This window comes from Glandiceps talaboti, chromosome 6 (genome assembly GCF_964340395.1).
Source record: "Glandiceps talaboti chromosome 6, keGlaTala1.1, whole genome shotgun sequence".
NCBI classification, from domain to species: Eukaryota; Metazoa; Hemichordata; class Enteropneusta; family Spengelidae; genus Glandiceps; species Glandiceps talaboti.
The window spans coordinates 14,096,773-14,108,276 of record NC_135554.1 but is presented as its reverse complement, the minus strand read 5'-3'; the positions used below and the strand labels follow the sequence as shown (position 1 = coordinate 14,108,276).

Below are 11,504 nucleotides of genomic sequence, written 5' to 3'. Positions count from 1 at the left end.
TGATTTACATCAAATCAGTGTCATACGAAACTCCCATTAAACTATGAAAATTCAATCATAGCATCTCTCTGCCCATCGACTGCGCATATCATCGCACAAATGGAATAATATTGTAAATAATAGCTTGTTGAAAGTCCATACGATTTCTCCAATCAGAGAGAGCATTCAAATACACTTACCTCGGCGCAACATGTAAATTACATCCGGGTCGTTTCATACTGTAATTTCCATCCCATAATACTCATCAAAATGGCGGAGGTAAAATTTTTCGATGATTCTGTAAATTTGATGGAATTTTCTCTTTTTTCAATCTTGATGTGACTTTATTTTGATCCACAGATACTCAAGAAGGCTTGCTATATTCGATTACTGACATACTGGAAATATAACCGATTTCTTAAATTGATTTGTCGAGTTACATCACCGTTTGTGGCGCTTCGATACCGCCAATTTTTGCGGCAAAATTTCGAAAGTTACGCCAAAATTAGAAATCAATTTTTTTACTTATTCCATTAATGTTGTCTAACATATATAATCTTTGTTTAAATTTCAGCCCGCGACAAGTGAGTCAAGTCCAGGTAAGGAGAAATTATTATTGCGTATTTAGTTTCCGCGCTCTATGCAAATTAAGGGTGGGTGATATTGCCAGAAAGGTAGTGTACTGAAGGGTCCCGTCCGAGAATCCAACTCAAGGAAATTACCCCGAAAGCAAATAAACTGCATGGGAACAAAGTTTTTGTTTTATTTTTAAACTGCGATATATATCGATTACTTTTTTCGAAGGAAAATTAAATTCCAACCGATTTGTACGACCTCATGAATAATTAATTACTTCACCTATGAGGTCATGGGTACACACAAGCAGTTCAGTTTCTGTCCGTAGGGCAAAATACACTGTTTATTTATAAAATCCGCATGTTTCAAACAAAACACCCATTATGCAAGCCGTAATGTTTGGTATTGGTAATTATTAGTTATTTTAAATCTTCATCAATCATGAAATTGGAGCAAAGTTGATTGCCATAGTTACCCCTCAACAAATCAACCCACTTCTAATTCTATCATTGTATCAACTAGATATCATAGAGTATTAGTAGATAATTATTTTGGCAACAGTTTGTGACTATCTGTCTAGAAAGTGAAATTTGACATTAGTGTTTATGAAAGAAAGGAGCCTGTTGATCCTCATCCATGACATGGGTGCTGAGTAATCACACATTTTGTCCTTGATTTGTACATATGTATTGAAACGGAAGCGAGTTGACTCAGTCATAATTATTCCAATGTTATCTTTAAGGAGCACTTGCATAGTTTATACATTATTTTAGATGTAAATGTTACTGCAAATATAAAAGGTACTCAAAGATCTACTTACCGAAAGACACTTAACTATGATTTGCAATTGACTGAACTCAAACTTAGCAACAAGATATGACTCGTAAATCAATCTGTTGATTTATTATACATATAAATTTTTAAATGTCAAGGAAATCCCTACTAATGCAATCAACTGTTGTTACAATGCCAGAAGATAATTGTAATGCCCTACATGGCATGCACCCACATTTACATTATACTGGAAAGGTTATAAAAAAGTTAATATTAAATAGTTAGTTTAAATTTGTGCCAGCTCTTTTTAGAATTGTAGCTCCAACCTCTGTACTACTGTACATTGTACATTTGAAATGTTCATATGTCCAAATAATAGGTTGTCCTGTGGTGTAATGTCTACAAATTTTTTGGCATAAATTGTTATTTTATTTTTAGTCATTCCAGTTTGAAATACATGTAAATGTCAAATTCTGAAATTGATCATATTCATCAGATCCAACACCTTAATGTTACACATGGTTTAAAAAAAAAAAAAAAAAAATGTTATACCAATGTAATTGAATTCTCAAAGGAGGTGGGTGCACAAGTTATTTTTTTCAGCAATCCTGGCCATATTCATACAATATCTTAGTGCTATACATGTTTTCATCCTGTATTCCCCAGCTTGTAGGTTTTTTTTGTACAGCCAGGGGTGGACAAATCCACTGGTCCTGGGTCTGGGACTAGTGATTTGTTTGGGTGGACCACACAAATTTTACCTTGTCTGGTCCGTTAGACCAGTACCTTACTGTTATAACTATGTCAAAAAGTTGTCTGAATAAACAGATTCATAGGTAAGATTTAATGTTTCATGTTAGCGGGACCTGGGACCACTAATTCTTTCAGCAGGGCCATTGGATTTTTTAAGGCACTGGTCCGGGGACCACCAGTTCACAAAATTATTTGTTTACCCCTGTGTACAGCCATATAACCCCTTGCTAGAAAGAGGATTAAGCCTTCATGTACATTTGTAATCTTGAATTCCCTCCAAGGTTGTACATGTTTGTATTTACTGTCCTTTTGACATTTTGAGTCATGGTGATGGTAATTGGGAAGGCAGGGTGCTGTACAAATGACACTTTGAGTACCAGAGTCTTTACCAATACTGCGCTGTTAATTCAGTTAATTTCTAGTGTAGTAGATAAAAACTTGCATAATGGCTCATGTGTCATGTCAGCTTAAGATTAAAATTGAAGAGGAAAACTGTAGAAAATGTTCTTCCTTACCAAAAATATTCTCCTATCAAATTTATGTGTATGGCTACCTTTGTAAGATAGCACTAATTATGCAAGAATGTTGGATTAATATTGTTGGCCTTTAATTCCCAATGTATCCAACTTTGGTTCAAATCCTTCCTCTGATAGAATGTACTTTCAAAAGTTTTTAAATTTACCTTACCCGTCTCTGCATGGTACAGGATCCTCAATAGTACAGTGTTTTTGTTAGGACAGTTAGTCGGTCAAATCTACCCAAGTTCCCAGTCAGTTTGCTGGGGTTCCCCAGCATATTTTACCAAATTTCCCTCCAGTGTTACAAGGGTTAACCTCAGCAAAAACACTGTAGTAGACAAAATACTTGAACAAGAGAAATGGAACAGGCATGATTGAAATGGTCGGTTAAATGTATCTTACCCTGCAGAGACTGACAGAGATTTTGATCCTTCAGCTGAGATGATGATCAATGACTTTGATGATGAGAGAACAATGGAAGAGGAAGAACAGCTAAGTGGGAGCAGCTGTGGAAATGAAATCGATGACCTAGAAAAGGTAATTAAAAGAAAATTAATGTTTTTTGTTAAGGGCAGTAAGTAGGTAAACTCAAACTGAGTTCCCCACCAAATTTGTGGTACAATGTATTGAAAATAATGTCAGAGTTACCAGATTTCATCCTGTTACCATAGTTACCGGACTTTAAAAAAACAAAATATGTAACAATATTAGGTAAACCTCACAAAATGTTAATGCCACATGCAAATACTGTTGTGACAGTTATGATTGTATATTTTTTACGATAGGAGAGTGAAATGCCGTTGGAAGATTTATTAGCAATGTATGGTTACGGTGGTGAAGCTGAACCACAAACTCTGGCGAGTGTAGGGGAAGATGAAGATGACAATATACAAATCAACACGGATAACCTGACACTTGACAAGGAACAGATTGCAGATCTTTTACCAGATGATCCTGATGAGAATGGCGAGAGCAGTAACCATGAAGAACTGACAAGTGACATGTATGTTTTGATGGGAGAATCACCGGAACACAGTGGTAAAAGGCCACTAAGATGTAAGTTTAGTATTGCTAACATTCACCATATTTAGTGAAAAGGGAATACCACTCCATGAAATTAAGACAGTTTCATAAACTATGGGTTCTGGAGAGTCATTTTATGATTTTACATAATGTACAATTATGTGTGATGTCAGAGAAAGAGCAAATTCATCTTATGCCTTTATAGGGTATCTTTGCTGTGGGCCAATGCATCATGGGAGTCAGCATTCACACAAACTAAAACTATTGTTGTCGCATGTGGTGGAATACAATAGTATGAGATAGCAGTCCTCAGTCATGTTGATATAATCACCTGTCGGTCCCTGTAGTCAAGAGAATATCAACACTGAATGAGGTTGAATGTGTCAACATTTTAGAAAAACATGCTGTCAGAGATGCAACCCTATTTTGAGTGTAATTGCACCAACATCTGTTGATAGCTTATGTCAACATGTAATCATGATAGTTATATTTTGAGTCTGTGTAGACTTTGGATAGGTGATCTGCCATTTGTTTTATTTTGTATACATTTGTTCTACTCTAGCGAACACCATGGCAGACTCCGGGTCAGAGTCAGATGATTCAGACTATGTACCTCCACCTTATGATGATTGGAAAAAGGTATTTGTCTTACATGTATTTGACATCCACATTCAATATATAAAATTTTCACTCTCCATTATTTCAATATGACTGATACGTATTATTTACATTCTACATCAGGCACTTGTAATTTGCTACCATCCCCATTTGTACAATGTGGTGACCTGATTACATCATTGGTTTACTGTATAAGATCCACTCAGATTCATTTCAAACTCAGAATGGATTTCTGTGCTTTCAATAGTGAAATGTTTGGCCTTATGTGGAGAGTGTCTTGAGATACTACTTGAGATAGTAACACCAAGATAAGTCTCTGGGCTAATGTTTCAGGCAATCATGCATGCATGCATACATACATACATACATACATACATACATACATATGCATGCATACATACATACATACATACACAGGGCTCGAAATTCGCGGTAGCCCCGCGTCCACAGACTACCAATGTCTGTCTCTGGGCTACCAAATTATGTGAGTGGTAGCCCAATTGGGCTACTAAGTTTGGAATGAAACTGTGACACCCTGACTCCGACACTTTCCCGGGCCGGGCCTGGGGGCCTCCGAGGTCGCAGTCCTGTGGGACGTGTTCTCGCCAAAATTAGCGTCAAAATCAGTGCGTCTTTCCAAATTTACATCCACACTACATGTATATCAAATGTACACGAAATACATGTACACTGTACACGTCATTCTTCCGTTCATCGTATACACAGCTTGTACTTCCAAAATGTCACAACAAAACATTTATATGCAACAATATTCTGTATAGCGATTTAATGTTATCTTTCTGTACTTTCAATTTTCCATGGTTATCACTCTCTGGAAATCTGCTCTCCGGCCCGGGCCCTTCCGGTTCTTCTCGGAGTCGGGGTACAGTACACTCTCGGTACAGCACTGCTGCAGTAACTAAATTCCATAACATGAATGACAGCTTTAACTTTCAACTTGACAGAGACACAGTTGTAATGGTGTTTGATAAAATTTTATGCTGATGAGAACTGTTAACTTGGTATACACCTACAGATTCGTTTATTCTTGAACGATGCCTAAAACATTCCGTGTGTAAACCATGCTCACGCAACCCCTGAGAGCATGCAGTGGTGAATGGTAAATTCACGTAATGTATTCGATCTAGTAGTAGTAGCAAAGCTCAAAAGAAAGTTGAAGTTTTAGTGAGAATGAAATGGTGACATGATGATTTGAATTTATCTTAGTGAAGTTTTCAGCATGGACCGTCTGCTGATGTGGTCTTAGACTCTGTTTGATTATCTCTTCGCCCATGAATGGAAGGGGCTTTGCCGTAATGGCCGTCATGTATTAATACAAATCCTGTCTAACCCGTCTGTTAATAAGTAACCAATCACGTGAATAGATAATGATAACAGCACATAGTTTCTAAACTACCCAAGACGTAGTCTCCACATCAGGAAATGGCCATGGGGCTTATGAAACTGTTTATACGTTTTCCATACGTTGAATCATATTCAAATTTTACAGGTCTCACTGCACCAAGAGATTTAGATAATAGTTACAAGTACGAATTGCGACTACATGTTTTTTTTTCATTGTGATGATAACCGTACGTTGTAAATGACACGGCCCCAGAGACACATACATGCAAAAAATTGTGTCCCCAATGTCAAATATGGCATGAAATACACACAAATAACGTGTTAACGTGACTCTTAAGTTATTCAATCAATCATCGAATTCAATACATCATATAGTTACATACATACACAGACACCATTAATTTAGGAATGCATGCATATGGGCTACCAGTCATTGCTCTCGGGCTACCAAATTTAAAAGATGGTAGCCCACCTGGGCTACCAAGAAAAAAAACGAATTTCGAGCCCTGATACATACATACATACATACATACATACATACATACATACATACATCTACATATAAATGTAAGGCACTTTTACTCACAAAGTATTCACATATTTACATAATATTATAGACTTATATATGTTAAGATTTATCTTTTATAAGCAATTGTGATGTTATTCGAAATGCTATTTTTATTCATTTTCAGGAAATAAAGATAGGATCATACTTTCAAGCTGAAGTACCAGAGGGTCTCAGTAAATATGATGATGCTCCAGGTGTGTATATATGTCTAACCTTTAAAAACAACAGACACGCTGCTGTCAGAGAACACTCTTATTTTGTCAGCAAAGATAGTACAAAAAATGAGCCATCTGTGAAAAGGGGGATACAACTATTGTTTGCTTCTCGTGATGTCTACACAAGTGTATCGTGCATCGTTTAAAACTCGAGTCTTCTCTAAATCACAAATTAAAGTGAAACTGACTATAGTTAGCCAGTTTTGTATCAGTGTTTTTGCTGAGGGCTGGGAACCCAGGGAACAGGAATGGGGAAAACTGGCATAGTTTCCCCATGCATTGTATCACAATATTGGTGGTGAACTCCTGGTAAAATGACAGGAACTCAGGTAGATTTTACCTACTGACCACCCTTAGCAAAAACACTTAAACCATAATTCTTATTTATGGAAAATTCAGAGAGGCTTTATTTTGTGTGAAATATTCAGATCTGGTTCAATGCCTGTTTAGCAAGTCAGGACTTGACCAGCAGAACTAAAGATATGTAAATGAAGTAGCTGAAATCAGGAACAAAAGAAATCATACCAAATATGTAATGGATAATTGTTTCTGTTCTTTCAATGAAGCAGGGGATCTTTGAATGTAGTCTGTAGGGATAATGTAGTATCTAGACATGTTGAAAGGCTGTGTGTTTGTTGAAATCAGCATTGATATTCACAAATGATACTTTTCAAATGTTTCAGCGTATGAGAATGAAGATAGACTTCTGTGGGATCCTAGCAAATGTAACGATGATAGAGTGGAAGAATACCTACGCCATGTTCAAGAAATACCAGCTGGTACTCAGGGTGTTAAAGCTATACCTACAGGAGATCATGTGAGAGATGATGAACAGGTAGGAGAGAAATCACAAGTGGGCCAGGATCTCGCCCCCAACACACACACACACACACACACACACACACACACACACACACACACACACACACACACACACACACACACACACACACACACACACAATTTGACACCAAAGACTTAGAAACTGTCATTCTTACAATTTACTTCCTAATAGTCTCATTGTTTGTTGACATCTTTTGGTATTGCTTTACCAAATTATCTGATCAGCTCATGCATATTATTTGCCTACCAGCACTTCTTTGGAGTTAGGGTGCACCCTGATTTCATCATCTTACCTAAGCCAAATTCTAATCACTTCAGATTCTGGAAAGAGGGAGGGGCCAGTATCATCCAAATTAGAACTGTAAACTGACAATCATTTGCATGTCTATGAAATTGACAGACAAGAGAATTTGAAATCATTGAAAATGTCATATTTTGTCACCTGATTAGAGCCTATCATTAGCCTCACATTCAGTGCCCTCATACGGGCAAGGACTCAGTGCTTTTGTTTTTAACAATCTTTGTTTTGAAAAGTCCAGCCTCACCCTCCCCATTACATATGTATACCATCAAAGGAAATGTGGTAGATCAACAATAGTGGATGAAAGGTATTTATGCTTAGGACATAGTTGTTCCATGTGTCTGACCCCCCCCCCCCCCCCCCCCCCCCCCCTCCCCGGTAGAATATTTAAAAACCATGTGTTTTCAGGTGTGTATGGTATAATTATCACATTATCTCTCCATGTAGGCTCTGTACTTGTTACTGCAATGTGGTAATAACCTGGACGAGGCTTTACGTCGTCACAAAATGCAAGTTACACCACCCACTGATGAAATGAGTCTGTGGTCAGAAGAAGAATGTCGTAGTTTTGAAAATGGTCTGAGAACGTATGGAAAAGATTTCCATATGATTCAACAACACAAAGTAAGTACTGAAATTTTGAAATGAAATATAATTAGGGATGCCATAATTTGGTCTGTTAACCTTTGAGTGTTGAGAATAATGAAATATATTTCTCTAAATGTATATGGTCACCTGTTTTGATATTACAGTTTTGTTAATTGGTCTAAGACTAGCCCGTGTCATATACATGTCTGTACAGAGTACAGTTCTAAATATAATCTAAACCCCTAACCTAACTTCCTAACTTGAATGCCATTGTGTACATGTAAATTATTGTACATGCTCTACACTGTTTTCAGTCTTAGCCGTGAGTTGATATACACAATGCTATCTTGCCATTGTTTCAGATTGGAACAACTTTGACAGTTGCTGTCAGATTGCTGTGAGAGTGAAGTTTGTGTTGCCTGTGTACAATAGCAGTAGTACAGTGTACATACATGTATACTTGTCAAAACTATAAACTTTCAAGATACTCAGTATATTTAACAATCTAACCAGATGAAAATGATAATTATGAAATCAATATAAATTTAGTATTTAAAAAGTTCTCTCAGCCTGTAAAAGACTTTTTATCATATAATTATTGTATTTAATTATTATTATCATAATTATTATAGTAATATTCTCTAATATGGGCATTTGCGCCTTCAGATTGAGAAGTGAACCTCTGACATCAACTGATTTACTATTTGATCCTGACATTCCAATGTCCATATTGTCATATACATATCACAGAGACTTGTCAGGGTTTTTTTTTATGAATACTTGATTATTTTTCATGTACAGGTTCGAACAAGATCAGTGGGAGAATTAGTACAGTTTTACTATTTATGGAAAAAGACAGAAAGGCATGATGCCTTTGCAAATCAGGCCCGTCTTTCAAAACCTAAATATAAGATACATCCAGGCATTACGTAAGTAGTATACTTTCAAACTTTTCATACATTTAAAGCAGCAAGACACTGTCTGAATCACTGCACATACTCTTAGAGATGACTGTTAAGGACACTATTAAGATTGTCTAATTTGGCATTTTGAAATTTTCAGAATCAGGGAGAAAGAGGATTAGTTTCATAAGAGCTTTGGAGTGTTTTTTACTAGGGTTGGGGAATGCTGGTAACTGAAAGGGGGACCAGAGTGGACGTTGCGTAATCTCCCATATAGTTTATCATAACTTTGTTTGGGGCCTTGGCAAAATTACTTAGGAACCATGGTAGATTTTACCTGCTTATCACTATTAACAAAAACAATGGTTTTGTAACAACCGATGGTACATTGTAACTATGTTGCAAAAGAGCCTTTTAGCTGAAAGAATTCCATATGAGAACTCCAGCCTTGATTCGATCTATATTTTACAGAGTATACATTAAATTGCCATGTGTTTACATTTCTTTGATAGGGATTACATGGACCGATTCATTGATGACTCAGAAGCAAACACAAGTAGGTCTGTCAGCCCTCATGCACATCTACTCAACAGACCTCTGTTTTTGAAACCCAGTGCTAATCACCCACACCATGGACATCATACACACCATTCCCACATGGCTGAAAGTAGTAGCAATCTAGCACCTGTCAGTGCTCTAGCATCACAGACAATGGCCAATGCAGCAGCTAATGGCCACAGTGATATCCAACAGAACAATGTGGCTATCATCAACAAAAGCTGTGTTGTTGATGGTTTAGTCTCACAGGAGCAATCAGAACTTGAAGGACCATCAGAAACAAAACGTTTCAAACCGGACTCGGAATTCATGTTTGTGCCAGCAAGTAGTGTAAACATGAAATCAATACAACATAACCATGTGAGAGATAGCAGTAGTCATCTTGGTGAAGATCTTCGTATAAAACCTGAAATAGACAGTATTCGAGGTGTTGGAACTGCGGCAGTTGCAAGCATAAATGTTTTACCCGAAGGACTTCTCACATCTGGACCCATAACGCAAACATCAGTCACATCAAGTGAACCGATAAGTCAGTGACTGATCCTATAGATATACCATAGCTGGATAGAATATCTCAAGATTTAGTTCTACATGTATATTTTAAGATGAGAAAAAAGAGAAAGTTCCTGTTCCAGGATATAAACATATATTTTCATGCCGATATTTTATTTTTCATGGACAAGCAAGAAGCGAACCAGAATTATGAATGTTATCTGTGCAAAGTGTTTTGACTGTTTCGCGTTGTGTAGCGAACAGTGATAACTTCCAATGGATCATGTTTTGCATAGTTGAATCAGTTGGTACTGTGTTTACGTGTGTGTAAAGATCTGATCAACTCATGGAAAAGTGTTGTAAATAAGGACTTACAAGCTTGCCAGGATGTCAGTGGTAAGTTACTCTGCAGTGAAAATCAGGTGTATAATTATTCGACATCTTCATGACCCAGACATGTCTTTGATGTTTTCTAACAAAACTAAAGAAAAATGACCTGTGGATGTAGGTGTCCGAAATTCTTAATTCTGCTAATTATAGGATCAGCCTGTCTGTAAATACAGCCCTGAACAGATTTCTGCCTTTTGTGAATATTTTCCATTCTTTCAGGGCTGTCAGCGTGGGCTGTAATTTATTTTTGTACATTTCCATTATTTTGAGATGAAAACACAGGTTTTCAACTTTATTTGACATTATACTACCAGGACAAATCCATTCTTTTTATACTACATTGTATGTGAAGAGATTCATGTACAAGTTTGCATAAATCTTTGATCTGAAAACATACATGTATGTATGTTGAAGTCTTTACAATTAATTGTGAATATGATTTTCTGAGACGGGCTTAACTTGTAGCTTAGAGTAAGAATGTTGTGGAAAACTACCAAAAATTACAAAAATTACAAATTTAAGAAGGGGGTAGAAAGTATTTCTACTGGGTGCAAAGGTAGTGTTTCTATGACATTTTAAATATACTTTATTTTTGTGCTAGGTTTGATTGGTGTCAGTTGATGTTTAGATATTGTCATTTCTATGATTTCATGAGGCTTTTTTGAGTCTTTCACTTTCAACATTCAATTAGACGTGTATATATTGAGGGGTACAAGTTTGGGCTTTCGCTTTGGAATCAAAAGAATAGAAAATATCTATGAACCTGTAATATGTTGATGATGTGATGCCCCAGTATTGACTTTATTGCAGGCCACGTGGTAAACAATGTGCCCTCTAGTAAGAGTCAACATTGTCTGTCATGGAGCAAAAAGAATAAAAACTGGGTTGTCTTAGGAGTCACCACAGTCTAATACAAGTATAGGGAAACCAAAGTTTGGTGCATCACAGGAAATTACTGTGTTTATGAGTGTATCAGATTGGTTGTAACCTTAACAGAGAAGGTGCACTGGTGATGCATAATTCTTTTCTCGAATTGAAATT

The 11,504-nt window shown here is 36.7% G+C and overlaps 1 protein-coding gene across 1 annotated transcript; it reads left to right on the top strand.

Annotated features, from left to right (window-relative positions):
* Positions 1 to 555: 555 nt before the first annotated feature.
* LOC144436251 (mesoderm induction early response protein 1-like) lies at positions 556 to 10,790 on the top strand. Its single transcript, XM_078124995.1, has 9 exons — positions 556 to 578; positions 3,010 to 3,137; positions 3,386 to 3,656; positions 4,186 to 4,262; positions 6,299 to 6,368; positions 7,073 to 7,224; positions 7,981 to 8,157; positions 8,923 to 9,050; positions 9,536 to 10,790. The coding sequence occupies exons 2-9, from the start codon at positions 3,042 to 3,044 to the stop codon at positions 10,116 to 10,118; spliced, it is 1,554 nt and encodes a 517-aa protein (XP_077981121.1). The 5' UTR covers positions 556 to 578; positions 3,010 to 3,041; the 3' UTR covers positions 10,119 to 10,790.
* The last annotated feature ends 714 nt before the right edge of the window (positions 10,791 to 11,504 follow it).